Source organism: Lutra lutra, chromosome 8 (genome assembly GCF_902655055.1).
Source record: "Lutra lutra chromosome 8, mLutLut1.2, whole genome shotgun sequence".
Lineage (NCBI taxonomy): Eukaryota > Metazoa > Chordata > Mammalia > Carnivora > Mustelidae > Lutra > Lutra lutra.
In genome coordinates, this window is record NC_062285.1 from 56,400,669 (window position 1) to 56,420,911 (window position 20,243).

Sequence of the window (20,243 nt, forward strand, 5' to 3'; positions counted from 1 at the left end):
TCCAGACCTCATCCCTGTACTCTGAAGCCCCAACGTCCAGAAGCACCATGACCTGCGGATCAGGATTCTGTGGCCGTGCCTTCAGCTGCATCTCAGCCTGCGGGCCCCGGCCAGGCCGCTGCTGCATCACAGCCGCCCCCTACCGCGGAGTCTCCTGCTACCGCGGCCTCACCGGGGGCTTTGGCAGCCACAGCGTCTGCGGGGGCTTCCGTGCTGGCTCCTGTGGCCGCAGCTTCGGCTACCGCTCCGGAGGTGTGTGTGGACCCAGCCCACCCTGCATCACCAGTGTGTCTGTCAACGAGAGCCTCCTCACGCCCCTCAACCTGGAGATCGACCCCAGTGCTCAGTGCGTGAAGCATGAGGAGAAGGAGCAGATCAAGTGCCTCAACAGCAGGTTTGCTGCCTTCATCGACAAGGTGGGTGCCCTTGATCACACCCTTCCTGAACCTCTGGGTCCTGGGCTAGGCACTCAGGAGAGTCAGGGTCAGGAGACATATGGTTCAGAGGAGCTCCCAGTCTGATGGAGGAGAGGGATGCACACCCAGGGCCCGCATGGATCAAAGACAACAGCATGTAGAGCAGAGGTTCCTGATTTGACAGTGTTGCTAGTACAGGAGACCTCCATTCAAGCAGGCAGGTTCCCACAGAGAGACAGGGACAGGCTTGGAACTGGCAGGCCAGAGCAAGAGGGCAGTCCACACACACAGACACAAGAATGAACAGAAGAACTAGGAAGAGGACCACAGGGGCATCCTCTGGGTGGGGGTCCTGAGCCACACCCTTCCTGTACTCCACCCATGCTCAGGACCCAGGCTGGGCACAGGCTCAGAGGCAAAATAGACACCTCTGGCTGGCTTCAGACCACATGCCACCTGGACTCACCAGGTCCAGATCAGTCCATTTCCGTGAGAGCAGGGACTGCACTTCCCCAACCCTGGCTCCCATCCCTACATTGGACACTGTAGACATGCATGACAATCAGGAAGGCCGGAAGTCACCTTGTCTCCCACTGCCCTTCTCTGCCAAATTTCTGCTGAGCTGCAGGTTTGGGACTTTACCCTAAAGCAGTCGGGCCCACCCCCAAACTGGCCTTGGGACACCAGGAGCCACCTGACCCCCTCCTTCTACCCTGAACGCAGGTGCGCTTCCTGGAGCAGCAGAACAAGCTGCTGGAGACCAAGTGGCAGTTCTACCAGAACCGCAAATGCTGCGAGAGCAACCTGGAGCCCCTGTTCGAGGGCTACATCGAGACTCTGAGGCGGGAGGCTGAGTGCGTGGAGGCCGACAGCGGGAGGCTGGCATCGGAGCTCAACCACGTGCAGGAGGTGATGGAAGGCTACAAGAAGAAGTGAGTGCAGCCCACAGGGTAGTCTCAAGAAACGAAGGGGGATTAAGCCCAAGCAGGATAGATTTGGGTTAGACCACAAGAGGAACTTCCCAATAGGAAGAAGACAGGGACAGGAAGCCTGTGGGGACAAATGCTCTGGGCATTTACACACTGGAGAGAGCGGAAGCTGCTCCAGCTACCTCGTCCTTATGTATCCGTTTCATTAATTCATCGAACGTTTATTGACATCTACTCTAGGTCCCAGGTGCTGTGCTAGGACCTGAGGTGGGATGGGGGAGGGACGAGGGGCACCAGAACTCCTATGAGGTTCCTGCCCCCACCCCCAGGGAGTTACAGTCCAGAAACAGAAGATCTACAAAAATGTACAGGCCACCTCCACACACCCACCACCCACATCAGGAAAGAGAGTCCCTGAAACCAGAAGTCCCCTGGGTGACAGGTTGGATGGAGCTCCCACAAGAAAGGGATGGACAAGTTCCCTTCTGGTCCAGCGATTTTTGATTCTATGACTTCCTCCCAAAGATCCAGTTCCTGGACTGTGTTTGTCTGGGCCTCCATTCTCTTTTTGTCTCTTCAAATCCCAGCATATTGAAAGTCTAGCCACTGAATCTTGTGCCCTTTATCTCCAGATACGAAGAAGAGGTGGCACTAAGGGCCACCGCTGAGAATGAATTTGTGGCCCTGAAGAAGGTGAGTGACCCTGGAATACTCATCCCCCAACTCGGAAAGCAGGGCAGAGGCAGGAGGGAACGATCTTCAATTCAGAGAGGCTGAGCGACTTCCCCAGAAGCACATAGAGCAACCCCGCCCTTATTTTCTCCCCCACCCCCAAAGGCCCCAGTCCTCCCAGGGAGGCCCCCAACAGCACAGTACACTGCCTGCTTCAAGCAGGGCATTCTCCTCGTCCATCCCATCCGAGATAACTCCCATCTGGCCTATGGCTTCCCACCCGTTCTGCCCTGGGCCTGCCAGAGAGCGCATGTTCCTAACTATGGTGAGTGAAAGAGCCCATGAATGCTAGGGGACAGTCACTCCTCAGGCCCCCGACAGCAGAGATGCTGGCCTGAGCAGTGCTGTTGTTCCTCACTCCTTACACTTGATCTACCACAAATGCCATCACATGGACCCCCAGGTCCTTCCCACCACCTCCAGAGGAGGAAGGCTGGGGTTACTGGAGGAAATTGAGGCACAGAGAATAAGGCTCTTGTCCAGAGTTGCCCTGGTTTGGAAGGGGCAGAATTGATCCCTGAGACCTCTTCTGACCACAGACCTAGTTTTCTTTCCCTGAGGTGTCTGGGCAGAGAGGGCTGGGATACCATTAGAACAGACCCACTTTATACCAGACCCTAAGTTTCAGTGATAGGGCAAGGTGTGGGTTCTGGAGGAATCATTGTGTAGGTACCAGAGGAAGTGCCTGGAAACCTCACAGTCCCCCTCCCTTACCCCTGCATCTGATCCCTGTGTAAAGAATTCCATCAGTTCCAGGATATCAGGCATAAGGATGAGTGGTTAAGGAGGGTTTCCAGGGAGTTTTCCCAGCCCAGTGGGTGGTCTCTGGTGGCAAGAGCTCTGTGTGGCCTTCCCAAAGAGACATCTGTGGCCCCCTCTCCCCTTTAGGATGTGGACTGCGCCTACCTCCGCAAGTCAGACCTGGAGGCCAATGCGGAAGCCCTGACTGAGGAGATTGACTTCCTGAGGCGCCTGTATGAGGAGGTGAGAGGCTGTGGTCCAGGCAGAAACTTGGCAGCCAGCCTGGAAGAGGGGGGTTTGGCCTAGGACTGGAGTTGGCCAGGGATTTGCGCTGGGGCTGCAGTCCATGAGGCTATAGTGGGAGCAGGGGCTGGAGACCAAAGAAGAGCTGAGAAGATTGGGACCACACTGGTGTGTGAGGCTGGGATGTAAATAAGATCCTTCCATTATCCCACCCCACCACGGTCTGCAGGAGATCCGCGTTCTCCACGCCCACATCTCAGACACCTCGGTCATCGTTAAGATGGACAACAGCCGGGACCTGAACATGGACTGCATTGTGGCCGAGATCAAGGCTCAGTACGACGACATCGCCAGCCGCAGCCGGGCTGAGGCTGAGTCCTGGTACCGTAGCAAGGTGAGGGGCATAGGACACCTGCCTCCTAGACATGGCAGTAGGAGGAAACGCAGGCCTTATATAACGAGGCCTCTTTTATCCATGGATTCTGATCCCTTGGATGGTAACAGAAGAGCAGACAGCTCTCAGGTTATAGAGTCTGGGCAGGGCTGCCATGTATGGTCGCACAGGCAACCTGCCAATGGTCTGTGGTGTCTGAGTGGGTGGGAGACTGCATCCTGAGTCTCAGGAGCATCTCTGTTTCCCCCCAGTGTGAGGAGATGAAGGCCACGGTGATCCGGCACGGGGAGACCCTGCGCCGCACCAAGGAGGAGATCAACGAGCTCAACCGCATGATCCAGAGGCTGACGGCCGAGGTTGAGAATGCCAAGTGCCAGGTAAGGGTCACTTGAGGCATCCCAGGTCACAGAGGCATGTGTGTCCCCAGTGGATCTCACCATTCATGCTCCAGCCCGCTGCATGACTAGAGTCCCTGGTTGTGGTCCCTGGGGGAGACTCAGCTGATGAAGGGGAGAGGTCTGCTCTTGGTGTATTCCCAGCTGGGGGAGGGGAGAGACTGGATTCATCCAGAAAATGGAAAGAGAGACCCAGGCCATAACCCACCTTGTTCTCCTCTGGGTCCCCAGAACACCAAGCTGGAGGCCGCAGTGACCCAGGCTGAGCAACAAGGCGAGACGGCTCTGAGCGATGCCCGCTGCAAGCTGGCGGAGCTGGAGGCCGCCCTGCAGAAGGCCAAGCAGGACATGGCCTGCCTGGTCAAGGAGTACCAGGAGGTGATGAACTCCAAGCTGGGCCTGGACATCGAGATCGCCACCTACAGGCGGCTGCTGGAAGGCGAAGAACAGAGGTGGGGCCCAGCCCAAGCAGGCTCTGAGCGGTTCATTCCTGTTCTTTGAATAAACAGCACCCTTTCTCCTGGGCTGGGAAGGACCAAGGATCTAGGACACCCTCTCATCCATCACTTTGGGGGAGGTCGTGGCTTGGGATGGCTACTCTCAGACTCTCTCCTGCCCTGACCACTAGGGGTGGACCCCACCCCAAGGATTTAGGGCGCTCTCTTTCCAACTCTGGTAGAATCACTCAACGTTGCCTTTTTCTTCTCCCCCCTCAGACTATGTGAAGGCGTTGGCGCAGTGAATGTCTGTGAGTAACAGCCCCCGTGTGCTGTTTTTTATTATTAGGATTTATTTCATTCCTAGACGGGATGGCAGAGTTTGGAGTGAGGGCTTCCACTGAAAGCTAAATATGATAGGGTGGGTGGGCTGGCATCACAGCAGGAGGGATTGGGGGTCAGAGAGCAGCTTTGAAACTAGATGCACCTACTGTTGTAAGTCAAGATTCTCCTGACTTTGAATATACAGTGCTCAGGGCGTGGGGAGGGGCGTCATCGGGAAAGCTGATGACCCACCCCCAGAATTTTGACTGAGCCTTTGGGGTTCACAGGTGTCAGCAGCTCCCGCGGCGGGGTCGTCTGTGGGGACCTCTGCGTGTCCGGCTCCCGGCCTGTGACCGGCAGTGCGTGCAGCGCCCCCTGCAGCGGGAACCTGGCAGTGAGCACCGGCATGTGCGCGCCCTGCGCCCCCTGTGCTCCCTGTGCCCCCTGCGGCCCCTGCAACTCAGTCACGTCTTGTGGCCTGGGCACTGGTGGCGTGGGCTCCTGTGGCATCAGCTCCTGCGGTGTGGGCTCCTGCGCCAGCAGCTGCCGCAGATGTTAGACACCCCAACTCAAGCATCTGGCCTGGGGTCTCTCCCACCCAGCCTCCCAGTGGGCCAAGCTCTCGACTACTTCTCTGGCACTTTGAACGGTCTGTCCCACTCCCAGCCTCTCATATCTGTGCGTGATCCCTTCTTCCTCAGCTGTGCTGCCTGCGCTGGGAAAGGCTACCCGTCCCCTTGATACCCGTGGGAAGGGGGCTCAGGGGCCAGAGGGCCGGGACAAGGGCCCCACCCTACGCTGCCCTGGGTGATGGCCGCACCCCATCCCCCCAATATTCCCCTTCCATCTCTGCCGTGTTCATCTCTGTCTTGATCTGTGTTTCCAATAAATCAATGTAGCCAACTCTGAGCCTTGTCTGCATCTCTGTTATCCACAAGGATCCAGGTATGGAAGGGTCCCCAAAGTCCCGTGGAGCAGAAAAGGGTCTAGTCTGAGGTCTCCAGCACAGTCTTCTGTCCCTGGGCTCACAGTGGTCTCAGATTGACCCAAGGGTTGTGCTAGAGTTCTACATGATGTCATTTTACACACACGACTGTAATGATCTTATCCGCAATGATGCACCTTGCAGAAGAAGCAGCCAGAGATGCTCAGGAATTGGGGCAGCACCCTACAAGTTTCAGCATCTGGATGGGGCTTGAACCCTGTGTGCACCACTCATTGTCATTTCACCAACCCACACTTGCCTCCCAGAAAACTTCCTGTGCATATCTGTAAACTGATAGATAATGAAAATTCGAGTCACCAACCACTCAAAGCTTAAGGAAACACCACTCATTGCTTTGCTGGGGAAGACTCATGTCTGAGCCATTTATGAGAATTCCTTGAAGGGTAAATACATGAACATAGTTTAAACTTTCAAAAAGCCTTTGATGTGGCTACTTCTTTTTTTTCTTTTAATGGAGTCCTTTTGGGCTTTGGAGACCTGTCATAGCTGACAAATTACCTCTGAGATAGGAAACAGCATGTAGCAAGAAGATGAGCTGGCACAGAGGGGAGCACATAGACCCTGGAGCCAGATGACTTGGGTCCAAAACTGGGCTCTCTTCCTACCTGGCTCAGTGACCTTGGGCAATTTACTTATCTGCTCTGTGCCTCAATTTCCACATCTCTAAAGTGAGAATGAAAAAAGAGCACCTCATAGGGCAGATGGGAGGACTAGGAATTTCATACCTGTAACAAGTCTAGGCAATTCCTGCCACAAAATAATCATGATATGGGCTTGCCTTTAGCAGTATATATTTGCAGAATATAAAGTGGAGATCCCACCAGGGAGCCATGGCCAGCCTTCCATCAACATCTGTAAACTGAATACATGTACACATTGACATCATATTAAATTTATATCTGTGATCAGAGACAGCAAATAGAGAAATCTCCATGTCTTCTGGGGCCATTGAGCTCCTTTATGCAGAGAACTGTTTCCCCCTTGACACTGATGAAGCTCTGACAAGGAGCAAAGAAAGCAGGAAGACGGCCTCTCGGCTTCGCTATGGGCAAAGGCAAGTCCCTGAATACGCATTTGTACAGCAGGGTCAATTTCTAGCCTTCCAGGCCCAGGCCCAAAAAACGGTAGCAGAAATCTAAGTCCCCATCCCCAGTAAAAATAAGGAAGTAAAAATAAGGAAGCAGTAAAAATAAGGAAGAATGTTGAGAGACCAGAAGTGAGTGGTCTGAAAAGACGACACTCTTTGAAGGGAGAGGATGGATCCAGGGCCTCCCACCCACCAATACTGCCCCTCCCCACACCTGATGGAATTCTGAGCAGGGCAGAACCCTGGGAGAGTTCCAGAGTGTGCAGTTGCTCTAACCAGCCCTCTGTGCTTTGATACCACACGGCTCAGAAGCAGGCTTCCAGGAGTCTCGACCTGAGTTCCAAACCCCAGCTCCATCTCTCTACCCCTCAGTTTAGAAACCACCCGTGACTCCAGCCCCAATGAACTTCTCATCTCTGCCAGCTGACTCTTCCCTTCATATCCCACAGGTCTTATCAGCCCAGCGGGGCCCTAATGACTGGCCACACTTACTCTCAGTCTCCCTCCAGCTCTGACTTTCGGCCCTATACTACTCCAGGAGCACAATCCTCACTCCCTCTAGTTCCCACTCCTTCACAGGCTCAGGGAGAGAAGCAAGAGTGAAGGAATCAAGCACCTAATACCCATGATGTTAAATGGTGGTGGGGGGTGGGAATGGTGAAAAAAAAAATGGAGCACCTTGCTGTGTGACCTTTAAAAAGTCACCTCCTCTCTGGGACGCCTGGGTGGCTCAGTTGGTTAAGCAGCTGCCTTCGGCTCAGGTCATGATCCCAGCGTCCTGGGATCGAGTCCCACATGGGGCTCCTTGTTCTGTGGGGAGCCTGCTTCTCCCTCTGCCTCTGCCTGCCATTCTGTCTGCCTGTGCGCTCTCTCTCTCTCTCTCTGACAAATAAATAAAATCTTAAAAAATATATTAAAAAGTCACCTCCTCTCTCTGGGCCTCCATGTATTCACTGGTTAGATAAAATATTTAGATAAGATGGCTGCTAAGGTCCCTTACCAGTTTAAAGCTCTGTTAGTCTTCAGAAGGGCTGGGACGGGAATGGAAGCTTCAGGAATGTGGGGAGACCTCGCAGGTGTACTGGGTTCACGCTGTTCGTACCTTCGTTCTGCATAGCTCATTTGTCTGTGAACAGCTGTCTGTGAGTACAAAAATGTGATTGCATCCAGATCAATGCACGGCTCTAGGCACCTGTGTGGAAGCATGTGTGTGAGACTGTGAGCCTTTCCAGGTGTGCGATTGTGTGTGTGCATGTGTGTCTGCCTGTATGTATGTGCCGAAGAGAGGAGTTTTGTTTTGTGGGTACCTGTGGATAGGACCTCAGTGTGAGCACACAGGGAGACTCGTGTTGGTGGCGAGTCGGGGGGGGCGGGGTCCCAGATGGAAAACTGGACTAAGATGGGAGTGGTGAGGGAGGTGCTGTCAGCTGTCATACTGGGGAGGTGCCCTCTGGCCAGGGAGCCCCAGCTCTAACCAGTATGTCCCCCTAGCTCCCCTCCTGCTCTGTAAACACCCGAGCTCCGGCTGGGGCAGCAAGAGACCAGCTAGCTCTAGACTTGTAGAGCCTTCTTTAAAGGCGTCCAAAGCCCAGTCCATGAGATATTATGTTTGTTATTCTTACTCTGTTTTCAGCACTATATATTTTTCACACAACCCTGTGACAGGCACATTCGTATTTTATGGGTAAACCGTGGTGCAGAGAGGTCAGGTAGGGAGGACAACTAAAAGGGATAAATGAAGCTACACCAGTTAGATCTGGGGAGGGCAGGACTGGGGTTCAGAAACAGGCAGTGTTTGGCCAGGATAACAGCAAGATTGGAAACAGAATCCAGACCCTTCCATCCTCCCGGCTGGCCTAGCTGAGACACTACGGTTGGAATGATATCAGGAAGGATTGCATTTAGACTCATCGAGAGACTCCCAAGGGGTTTCTGTAGGGTGAGACGTGTTAATGGTGGAAGAAGGACCCAATGCATCCAAGGACAGAGGGGACAAAACATAGAGCCTCCTCAACCTGTTCATATCAACTGCGTGGCAGGCCCTGGATTTGTGTGACTGGGATAGTCACCGGCCTTGAGAGGCTCATGTAGAGATGCCAACTCAGCTAAGTTACATCTGTCATGCTTCCGGACTATTAAGTGTGAGGCAGACATGAGGATCCAACAGAAGGCTGACCCCTAGTGGTCCCCTCCTTCTGCTGAGACATGATGACTCGGGTGTCAACCCGCCTCCCTTCAGAAGTCACCTCTACTAACAATGCTTCTAAATAGGCTGGCAAATGACTCTCTACAGATGTACCAGACAGTTCTCCCCCACCCCAACATGGAATGTGGCCTGTAGCCAAGGGAACCACTCAGAGAATCGGTCCCCAAACCGCAGGCATAGCTGGTGGCCCAGGCAAGACACGAAAGCCTGACCCAGCAGCCTCTGGGATCTGAAGGGACATTAGGCTTGGGATTTGAAGTAGGAAAATGGGAGCAAGCCAGTCCTCAGGGATGTAGGCTGTAGAATGCTCACTGTAAGTCCTGCCAACAGCTCCTAGGTGAGGTTTCCTTCAGCACTTCCCTTGACATGATCAGCACAGCAGGAGCTGGAAAAACCTGACCTTGAAAATCACAGAATGTCATTACCTCTTGGCAAAATGCAGGGAACATGAGCCCAACTGAGAAATCTCGCAGAGGGGTGGCTCTGCTTTCAGGCAGTGACTTCCCTTCGGGAGTGTGGCAAGAACGTTGACACCGTGGGTGTCAGTCTGTGGTGACCAAATGGGACTCCAGTGGGTCCCATTCCCTACTCCTCAGGTGGGAGGCACTCTTGCAGCCAAGTTTCCGTCTCATTCCTCTTGCATGAGACTGCTCTGTTTACCCGGGAAGGGGGCCCTTTGGATACCAGTTTTCTGGGCAAGGACCCAGGAGAACACAGCAGACACCCTGGCACTAGCTTTCCTTAAAAGGTAAAGCCAGGGCCTCTGGCCAGTGACGCACCTTCACCCCACCCAGGGACACAGAAAGTAGAAACCATTGTTCCCAGATGTGTTAATGATGTAACCCTTTGTGCAACAGAAAAGAATGTGAGCTCACCAAATGGAAGCTTCTCTTGGGCCTAAGGGACAAAGAAAGAGCCCAGAAACCCAGCCCTTCTCTGGCCACCCACCTCCCCAAACTGGCCTATCTTCTGCCCCCCAAAGTCTAGTTGCCTTGTGAAAACTCAGAGCAAACTACACCTTAGACCTAGAAGTAGAGGCAGAGCTGGAACCCTCCATCTGATTCCAAAGACTCGCCCAAGACACTCCTCCACCAGGGTATGCCATTCCCAACCTGCTATCAGGTCACTTGTTAAACTAGAGCCCGGGGCCCCCGGCCACCCAGTGCTGTTCATATCCCCCAGCCCCAGTGTGCGAGGGCCATCTTCCCCAGGGTGAGTCTTCAAGTGCCCCTGCCAGGGCAGTGGGAGGACAATTCTTCTTCATCCCCATCTCACTCCATTCTCTTCAGGCCTGGTTTCCTGGTTTCTGGCCTGCTTCCCTTCCAGAACCAGGTTCCTTGCTCACTCAGCTCTACACTCGACCCTCAGAGCCCATTCTGTAAGCGTCCACAGAGCCAGTGAGTGGATGAATGAAGGCAGAGTTCAGCCACTCAGCAGAGGGGCCATGAGGCTGGGGAACAAGCAGATCTGAGGAGGAATTTACCCCTTTTTTCACTTTCCCCAGGGGCCTGCAGCTGCCCAGCCCTTAGGAGCCTGGTTCATATCACCGCCAACTGAAGTCATGTGGACCCACACACCACAAGGGGAGGTAACTTCCTGGTAGTGTCCCCTCCTTTTCTCCCGTCCTGTTAAACCCGACCAGCTTCCACCATGTTCTGTACACAGCTTGAGGAATCCAGGCACAAACAGTCCCCGGGGGGCGGGGGGGGGGGCTCAGTCCACTGAAGAACTTTTTATTGCAAAGGAGGAGTCCCAGCGAAAGAGGAGTCGGGGGGTAGGTCAGAGGAGCAGGGTACTGGGTCCAGGTAAGCCACCAAGCCTCCCCAGTGGCACAGGGTCTCGGCTGTCTTCACCCAGGGGCAGGGCAGTGACCATTCCGTAAGCTAGATTCCAAGACTTTCCGCTCTGGGGTGAGGTTGGGGGGTGGGGAGTGACCATGATGGAAAGATGAAGTGAGGTCCAGTTCCGTAGGAGGGGGCGTCTGAGGCACAGGGTCAAGTCCTTGGGGGCAGGAGCTAGGGGTCTTTGACTTCTCCACAGCTGGGCAGAAATGTTCAGCATCCGCGGGTGCCGCGGCAGCCTAAACCGCCGAGGCAGGCGAGGGAGCCGCAGAGCGCGCAGCCGCCGCCAGGGGCGCCCGTCTGCAGGGCGCCGGAATCCGCTCCGGGAGGCAGCGGGCGGGCGGGGCCCGAGGCTGAGCCAAGTCCGCAAGTGGAAGCGTTGCCCTGGGCTGAGAAGACAGTGGCTGTCGGGGACAGGAAGCCCTCTTCTCCCGCTCCGCCCCCGAAGGCAGACAGACAGACTCCTCTCCAAGAGGGCAGAAGCAAAGACCTTCCTCCACCCCCACAGGAGACAGGTGCAAACTCCCCAAAGTAATAATACACAGACCCCTTCCCCCAAGAAATAGACTCCAGAATGCCCCCTCCCTGGAGTCGGACACACAGATTCTCCCACGCCAGAATGAAACAGTCTCCTCCACAAGGACAGACCCAGAGAAGCTCCTCCCACTGCCCGGGACAAACCAACAGAACCACCCCCAAAGGACCGACCACCAGACCTCCTCCCCAGAATTACTCCCAGGAGAAGGAACAGACCCCCAAAGAGAGACACAGTGGAAGCAGACCCCTCTCCCTTCCCAAAAGAATACACCCAAAGAAGAGGGGCTAAGATTTGACTTCCCTAACCCAATCCGTGTCTAAGATTTACTTACAGAAGCTCCCTGCCCCAAATCCCAGACCAAGCCTGCAGGGGAGAAGGAGGAAGCGAGTGAGTGAATATAACTCCTGGGTATAATAATTCCCAGCCTTTAAAACAAAACTCTCCTGGCTTTCCCCAACAGGAAGAGATCCCTCCATCCCGCATGCTCCCGGTTCTCTCAGATCACCACAACCCTTTTGCTTCACATTCCTCAGGACCTTAAACTTAATCCTTCCTCCTTAAATTCAGATAGCTCGGTTTTACTGATGATTTCCTGGAGGAGGGAGAAGGCTAGAGATCTTTCTTCAGCCTAAACGTAGCCTAAAAGAAGAAACCGTGAAGGGGGACATTTTGAAGGACACTACAGAGAAAATAGCTCAACCACCTGAAGAGTACTCGTCGAACCTCATCCAGTCACTTTCTACCTGTGAGTCCTTGAGACGGTCTTTTACCCCGAGACTCAGTTTCCCCATCTGTAAAATGGGAATGACAGCACTTCCCTCCCACGGGTTTTGTGGGGTTGAGAGAATAAGTGCCGGCTGCCTGATGCATGGTGGGTTCCCTTTCCCTCCCCTCGGCCTGGAGAACCCAGCTGCAACCGGCAGCCCTTGGATCTCTGCTGTCTAAGATTAAAAGCCTTAAACCATGCCTTCCCCATAAACCATGCCTTCCCCAGGACTGGGGGAAGAAGGGCAGAACCGAGGAGAAGGCGAGGAGACCCTTATTCCCCCCCAGCTGGGCCTTGGTCCTTGCAGCTATCTAGATGGACAGACTGACCCTGGCTCTCTGCTCCTGCAGGTGAATGACTTCACAAGTTGTCCCATCCCAGGTACCAAAGGTGCTAATCAGCTGGAACATTTTGTCTTAAGGGCCTCAAGTTGGTGGGGAGAAATTGGCTCCAGGAGAACAAGTCCCTGGATACCCAGGTCATCTCTTCCCACCCCTCTCCAGCTGGCGAGGACCCAGATAGTGACCTCCCTGTGTCCCTGCCCTCCTCACCATGGCCACATCCAAGGCACTGGCCAGACCTCACCTGCTCTCCTCGCCCTCCAGCAGCTTGCGGTAGGTGGCAATCTCAAAGTCCAGGCCCAGCTTGACAATCATGAGATCCTGGTACTCACGCAGCTGGCGGACCATGTCGTGCTTGGCTCTCTGCAGGGCAGCCTCCAGCCAGGCCAGCTTGCCCTGGGCGCTGTCTGAGGCACCCTCCTCCGGCAGAGCCCGTGGCTCCGTGCCTCTGTCTAGTTCACAGGGCTGGGGGCAAAAGAAGACCACGGACAGGACATCCTTGGTCCCCACCCTCCCCCACATCGAGGATCCAGACCTTTCTCAGCGGTTGGAGAGTGAGCGAGGGATTAGAGATCATTGTAAGGAATGGGTGATCCTGATCTGAAAAATGGATGTGTGTGTGTGTGTGTGTGTGTGTGTGTGTGTGTGTGTCTGCTTGGCTCCCAGGATGGAGACTTGGGGCCAGCCATCTGGGCAGGCTGAGAGAGAACCTTTCACACCTAGCGTGTGACTTTTCTAATAGGAGCTCAGATCCAGGAAGCATCCAATGCTTGCTCCCGAAGACCTCATTAGTGTTCCATCAGGAAAATTAACCAGAAGAATATCCTTTCCTCATAGGAAACTAGCATCTGTAGTGTCTGGGGAAATACAGCGATGATGATGATGATGGTGATGGTGATGATGATGACGATGATGATAAAAACTTGCCTTTTGAGGTGTGTTTGCTGCTCAGGAAACTGGGGTGGGAGAGGTGGGAATCAGAACGGCTGAGGCGGGTGAGAGACTGAACCGTGACAGGGTCACCCCCTGGAACCTGAACAGCCATCCGTTCCTGAAGAAAGGCGAACCCCTCAAAGCCTGAGATACTTGTACCTGCAGAAAGCCCTTCCCTCTGCAGGTAGAGCAAGAGCCGGGGCCTCAACGGGGTGGCTGGGGGGAAAGAGAGAAGGATGAGAGACAGAGAAGTGGGGAGAAAGAAAGCATTCGTGTGGAAACCTCTCCTTTCTCAGGTCTTGAACCTGAGCCACCAACCCGAGTGCCTAACGGAAGCCCGGTTAGAGGCATCAAAAGGTAAAGACCAAATGTTAGCTGTATAGCGAGAGTATCCTGTGCCATGAAGAAGTATGCACAGTCTCATTCTCCTGCAATCACCAGGACCTCTTGTACATTTCAGTCTCGTTTCTCGAATTTAAAGACACAGGTCATGTGCCTTCTGTCTTCCACAAGGATAATAACAGTGCCGGCCAAGATGACAAGGTCAATGGCAGAGAGTCCTCTGGCTCTGTGTTAAAGGAATCAACTTGGGGCGGTGGGGTCTGGGGCACACAAGGGAAGGCAACAGAGAAGACAGAGGCCTCTCTTCTCTAGCCAAACATCGCTAAATCTGCACATTTTTGAAGAGGACCCAGAAAGCTGGATTTCTAGGAAAAATCTTGCTATTTCTGAAGACGGGCTCAAGTTAAATCTTGCTATTTCTGAAGACGGGCTCAAGTTTAATGTTACGTAGGACAAACATAACACACAGACACAAAAATGTACAACACATAAAAAGTGATATGCAAACAAGCATACATAGGATACATATTTACCTACATGTTAATTACTTGCCCACATGAAAGACAGAGAGTCCTAGGCAAATGCAGCCACACTTCCATTTGCTCAGACACTCACAAGGAGAAACTCTATCCACCTATTCCAGAGGGTAGGGGATGACCAACTAGTTGTCACAGATAATGGATGCCCTCCCACCATTCCTCGCGCCGCTGCTGCCCCCACACCGCCACCCCTCACCTGACTCTTAGCACTGTCCACCTCCGCAGTCAGCCGCTGGATGGCCTGGTTGAGCCTGTTCAGCTCCTCCTTGCTGTGCCTCAGGCTCTGCGTGGGTTTCTGCACGGTTGCCTGTACCTCCTCGCACTGCGGGGTGGGGTAGAAGAGGCACAGGGAGGCTCAGGGAAATGAGGAGAGCTGACAAGGCCATCAGCTGAAGCCGGCAAGACAGTCCCAGTACCAACCCCTCCACCATCCATCATGGACAGATCCTCTAACTTCTCCAGGCCTCTGTTTCTGCATCTGTAAAGTGAGGACGGTAATCTTTTCTATCTCCAAGGGTTGTGTAGAGAATGAAATGCGCTTGGCAGGTGCCCTGGTGGGCGCTCTATCACATCTGGAGATGCCTAAGGTAACGAGGGCAGGGGGCACAAACGATCCCCACGTGTGGTGACATTCTGTTGACTCTGGGGACTGGGATCACATAGGGCTTATTCTGAGCATTGAAGTAATTAAACTTCAGGAACTCGGTTATGGTCCTGCACCACATGTGATCACCTCAACTAACAGAAAAACCTTTTTTAAAAACCCAGTAGGGATTCCTAATTTTAAAAATATTTTTAAAAATCTAGGAATGGGAAGAAACTTCCTTAATTCGATGAATGCTATTAGTAGTGACAGGGATCCCAATTCCAGCTCTTTCCCCAAAACTAGGGCCACTATGTAGAGTACTGTTTGCAAGGGACAAGACCAGTGGGCCTTTCCCCTTCCTGTGCCTTGTACCCGCACGCTGGTGCATAACCAGCCTGGGCTCGGGACCATACATGGTGCCTTATACCGTTCAAGGTTCTTCATCTCCACCATCTCACTGGGGCTCATGATCGCCTATGAAGAAGGCCGGGTGGATGTCACTGTCTCCATTATTTTGCCCTGAGTGAGCTGAGTCTCACTACATCTGCCGAGTGAGAAAGTAGGGACCCAGCAGGCTGTGAGTGACCCTGCCAGTCAGCAGCTGAGCTAGACTGCATTTGAAGCCCACGCTCTTTGCTCTACACCTGGAGGAACACGAAGCCACACACTCTTTAACCAGAGAACAGGCACTGTTCACACCAGCCCAGTGCCAGCTGCTTTCCAGGGCAGATGGGGAGTGGGAAATGGATACGAAACAGACAGCAAGAAACGTCATCTCCCCTCTATGTCTGCTCTGGTCCCATAGCCCACCTTTTCCTGCTCCCATTCCCAAAAGCTGCACACACAACAGATAAGCTTGAGCCTGGCTGGGTCCAACAGATCTGGGCAGAGTCTAAGACCCCTCACCCCGTGTGACCCAGTGCACCACATGGACGAGTCTCACCATGATGAAGAGAGCTGTCGTCTCCTCCAAGCCTCCGGTGAGCACCAAAGCCCAGCTCCAGCCCAAGTAGCTCCCAGAATCCTTGCTTCTGAGGATGTAGTCTCTCCTTCCAGGGGGCTTTGTGACCTCACTTTGTTATAATTACAGAATTCTGACAGGGGCTGGAAGGGGCTGTTCTGTCAGCCTGGGTGGAAGAGTGGAGGTCCCGTCTTGAAGGAAGGAGGAGGAGAGGGAAGGAAGGGTCCTTCAGGTGGGGGAAATGTGTGGAGCCAAGTAGTTTGGGCGTATGGAGTGAGAAATGGGGAGCAGTAATAAAAGTAATCGTTGCGTACCCACCCGTAGCTTCGGAGCTCCACATGGGACCCTTCCTGATCACAGCATCCTCTGTCTCTGACCCCATCCGATCTCCAAAGTAGCCACCATCCTGGGCTTTTGTATTAAGCATTCCTTGGCTGTTCTTTATTGCCATGTGCATAGGAAACCCTAAGCAATTGGTTAGTTCTGCCTAACTTTAAACTTTATAACAGTAGAGTTACACATTCTATGACTTGCTTTTCCCTCCCCAACATTGCTTGTGAGATTTTTGAAGCATGTAACGTTAGTTAGTTAGTTAGTTAGTTAGTTAGTTAGTTAGTTTTCACTGCCATGGTTCTTTCTCCATTCTCCTACAGGTATAAACACGCATGGGTACTTTGGTTTTTGTGCTAATACTAGCTGGTAGGAACTTTTAGGTACATTATCTGTTGCTATGCTTCGACAAGAGGTTGTTTAGGGAACTGGCTGTCAAACCATTTTTTTTAAGATTTTATTTATTTATTTCACAGACAGAGATCACAAGTAGGCAGAGAGGCAGACAGAGAGAGAGGAGGAAGCAGGCTCCCTGCTGAGCAGAGAGCCCGACGTGGGGCTCAATCCCAGGACCCTGAGATCATGACCTGAGCCGAAGGCAGAGGCTTAACCCACTGAGACACCCAGGTGCCCCTGTCAAACCATTTTTTAACCATAACTCAAAATAAGAAATACATTTGATATCGTGGATCAGTACCCACATACATATTCACGTCCAAAAGCGGAAATAAGTTTCGTGAAGAACTTCTCACTCCTCCTGTGTACAATGCCCTCTGAACCCCTAACCACTCAGCTTAACAAGCTCTTCCACTCTCAATTTATGGCCTTAGGTTTTAGGGAAGACTTTCTGTTTATTTTTTTCTGTTTTATCTTTAGGTTTTCAATTAGGCCTTCTGTTGAGGTTTCATGTCTTATAAATAGCATATTGATTTTATTATCTAATACTATAATGAAAATGAAGTACCCAGGAGCCCACTTAGAAGCACAAAAGCCAAACATTGCTAGTAATTTACATGTGCCTGCACACTCTGTCCCCAGACTGTCCCCTGCTCCTTCTCTCTCTAGGGGTGAACCCTTCCTTGAATATGGGTCATTATACCCTTGCTTTCTTTTCTTCCAGTTTTATCACACACATGCGTTATCAGTTTTCCTTGTTTGGTTGAGGTTTGGTTTTGGGTTTTTTTAAAGATATAACTTACAAAGGAAGTTTTTTTTGTTTTTTTTATTTTTTTTTTAATTAAAGAGGAGTCCTCTACTAGGATTCATAGCATCTTATTAAGTGAATACACAATACTTCATGTAACTCTGTTATTGTTTTGTTTTGTTCTATTTTCTCTTACAAAGATGGTCCTATGAATATTTTTCTGAATGTCCCCTGTTGGGCATATGTGAGGATTTCTCTGTGTTACATGTCTAGGACTGCAGTTTCTGGATCAAATGTTCAATAATACAAGACAAAAATTATTTTCCAAAGCTGCTATAATAACAATTTAGACTTTGATCAGATTTCAGATTCATATCTTTTCTGACACGTCTTAATTTTTAATAATGAAAGGATATAATCAGTTTTATTTTTGGTTTTGCTTTGCATTTTCAGAGTCCTATCGAGGCTGAATATCTCTTTAAATGTTTATTATCTCTATGGATTTCCTTTTCTTTTGCCATTTTTCTTTTGGGTTGTTTGCCTTATTTTTATTAGATTCTAAGTACTTTTATATTTCTATATAAATCTCTATTTCTATATATTATACTTTGTCACTTACATGTATCATGAATATCACCTTCAAGTTTATGGCTTGTCTTTTCACCTTGTCCCTATTTGATGAAAAGTTCTTAATTTTAATGTCTACTTTACCCACCTTTTCCTTCATATTAAGCATTCAGTGTGCCTTGCATAAAAATCCTTTCTTATAGGGGCGCCTGGGTGGCTCAGTCCATTGAGCCTCTGCCTTTCGCTCAGGTCATGATCCTAGGGTCCTGGGTAATGATCCTGGGGTCCTGGGATCGAGCTCCACAACAGCACCCTGCTCAGTAGGGAGTCTTCTTCTCCCTCCTCCCTCCTGCTTGTGCTCTTGTGTTCTCGCTCTTCCTCTCAAATGAAGAAATAAGAACTTAAACTTAAAAAAAATCCTTCCTTATACCAAGGTCAAAAAGACATTCACCAGTTTTTTCTTCTAAAACTTTCAAAAGTCTTGCATTTGACATTTATAATTTGAATTGACTTGGAATTGATTTTGTGTATAATAGAAGGCAGGATTCCAGTTTCATTTTTTTCCCATGCATATAACCAATGCATAGTCCCTCCTTTACTACTGATCTTCACTGTCACTGCTGTTGCATATCAAAGATACAGACATAGATATATAAAGTATATCTATAACTATATATTACATATAACGTTAGTTGTACATTCATACATGATGATGTATGAATCTCAGGCTCATGACCCTGAGATCGAGACCTGAGCTGAGGTCAAGAGTCAGACACTCAGGGTGCCTGAGTGGCTCAGTCGGTTAAGTATCTGCCTTTAACTCAGGTCTTGATGTTGGAGTCTGGGAATGGAGCCTCACATAGGCTCTCTGCTCAGGGGGGAGGCTGCTTCTCCCTCTGCCTCTGCCCCTCCCCCTGCTCATGCTCTCTCTCTCACTCTGTCTCTCTCTCAAATAAATAAAATCTTAAAAAAAAAAAAAGAATCAGACACTCAACCAACTGAGCCACCCAGGCGTCCCATCATATATTATATTTATATATACTTAACATATTTAATATATTTATATAATATATACACAAAAGAATAGACAAATGATCAATGGAACAAACTAGATAGCCCCTAAATTGACATATATTATGTATTTTATATACATAAAATACATATGTTTATAATACTTGATGTTTTTTATATATAATGTATGTTGTACCATATCTATATTTATATGCTATACATATTATATATTATACATATGTGTGTGCCTATGTGTGTATGCAATATTATATATTATAATTAAAATATTGTACATAAAACATACCTGATATGTATATAATATATGCTATGTTTTATATATAATATATGTCAATTGAATTTTGAATATGAATGCGATCTAACTCCTCATTTAGTTAGAGCTTCTTTGTTATCTTTCATTTAGTATAATGTTTATATTTCTTTAGATATACATCTTTCCAACTATCATATGATCTCCCTGATATGAGGAAGTGGAGATGCAACGTGGGGGGGTTGGGGGGTAGGAAAAGAATAAATGAAACAAGATGGGATCAGGAGGGAGACAAACCATAAGAGACTCTTAATCTCACAAAACAAACTGAAGGTTGCCAGGGGGAGGGGATAGGGAAAGGGTGGTTGGGTTATGGACATTGGGGAGGGTATGTGCTATGGTGAGTGCTGTGAAGTGTGTAAGCCTGATGATTCACAGACCTGTACTCCTGGGGCTAAAAATACATTATATATTTATTTAAAAAAAAATAAATTATAAAAAAATTTTTAAAAAGATATACATCTTTCACATATTTGTTAGACTGGGTTTTTAAGTCATTTTATTAATCTTTATTATTGAGAAAATAACTATTAATATTAATTATTAGTAATAAAATAATCAATAAAAATAATTAGTATTTCTTATTCTATTATTAATTTATTGATATAAAAATTACACACAATAAAAGGCACACATATCATACAGTCCGACATGTTTTGACAAAATGCATGCCCCATTTAACCACAACTGAATGAATGTACAGAACATTTCCACCATCTCAGAAAGTTCCCTGTTCTCCCTTTGCAACCCATCTCCCCACCCCACCCCAGACAATCACTCACCCAATTTCCATCACCATAAGTTCGTATTGCCACTTCTAGAACTTCGCTTGAATAGAAGCAAACATTCAGTATGTGCTCTTTTGTGTCTGACTTTTTCACTCAGCACAATGTTTTTAAGGCTCATCCATGTCATTTCTTGAATTAGTAGGTCATTCTTTTGTATGTCTGGGTCATGTTCTGTTGTATAAAAATATCTCAGTTTTGTTTGTCCATCCACCTGTTGTTTCCGATTGGGGGCTATTCTAAATCAAGCCCCTATGAGATTCATGTACTAGTCTCTATGTAAACCTACTTTTCATTTCTTTTGAACAAATATCCAGGAGT

At 50.2% G+C, this 20,243-nt stretch overlaps 2 protein-coding genes across 4 annotated transcripts; one reads left to right on the forward strand and one right to left on the reverse strand.

Annotated features, from left to right (window-relative positions):
• Window positions 1–5,505, forward strand: LOC125106570 (keratin, type II cuticular Hb1). Its single transcript, XM_047740810.1, has 9 exons — window positions 1–416; window positions 1,140–1,348; window positions 1,978–2,038; window positions 2,966–3,061; window positions 3,291–3,455; window positions 3,707–3,832; window positions 4,082–4,302; window positions 4,567–4,598; window positions 4,899–5,505. Exons 1-9 carry the CDS (start codon window positions 48–50, stop codon window positions 5,168–5,170), a joined length of 1,551 nt encoding a protein of 516 aa, XP_047596766.1. The 5' UTR covers window positions 1–47; the 3' UTR covers window positions 5,171–5,505.
• Window positions 5,506–10,634: 5,129 nt separating this feature from the next.
• Window positions 10,635–15,941, reverse strand: LOC125106577 (keratin, type II cuticular Hb5-like). 3 transcript variants are annotated; one of them, XM_047740821.1, is made up of 5 exons: window positions 15,740–15,941; window positions 14,407–14,532; window positions 12,641–12,861; window positions 11,621–11,652; window positions 10,836–11,155 (listed from the first exon to the last, which is right to left on the reverse strand). In XM_047740821.1, exons 1-5 carry the CDS (start codon window positions 15,740–15,742, stop codon window positions 10,965–10,967), a joined length of 573 nt encoding a protein of 190 aa, XP_047596777.1. In that variant the 5' UTR covers window positions 15,743–15,941; the 3' UTR covers window positions 10,836–10,964. The 3 variants fall into 3 exon arrangements, with proteins under 3 accessions (XP_047596776.1, XP_047596777.1, XP_047596778.1); XM_047740822.1 differs by having other exon boundaries at window positions 10,836–11,140; window positions 15,740–15,926; XM_047740820.1 differs by lacking the exon at window positions 11,621–11,652 and having other exon boundaries at window positions 10,635–11,140.
• Window positions 15,942–20,243: the final 4,302 nt, after the last annotated feature.

Excerpts from the sequence above, each read along its gene's own strand:
- LOC125106570 (XM_047740810.1), top strand. The coding sequence starts at position 48 with ATGACCTGCGGATCAGGATTCTGTGGCCGTGCCTTCAGCTGCATCTCA. Across the intron at positions 3,062-3,290 it reads TGAGGCGCCTGTATGAGGAG|GAGATCCGCGTTCTCCACGC; the intron begins GTGAGAGGCTGT and ends CACGGTCTGCAG. Across the intron at positions 4,303-4,566 it reads CTGGAAGGCGAAGAACAGAG|ACTATGTGAAGGCGTTGGCG; the intron begins GTGGGGCCCAGC and ends CTCCCCCCTCAG.
- LOC125106577 (XM_047740820.1), bottom strand. Across the intron at positions 12,862-14,406 it reads TGGACAGTGCTAAGAGTCAG|CCCTGTGAACTAGACAGAGG; the intron begins GTGAGGGGTGGC and ends TTTTGCCCCCAG. Across the intron at positions 11,141-12,640 it reads CTGGAGGGCGAGGAGAGCAG|CCCAGGGCAACGCTTCCACT; the intron begins GTGAGGTCTGGC and ends CTGTCTTCTCAG.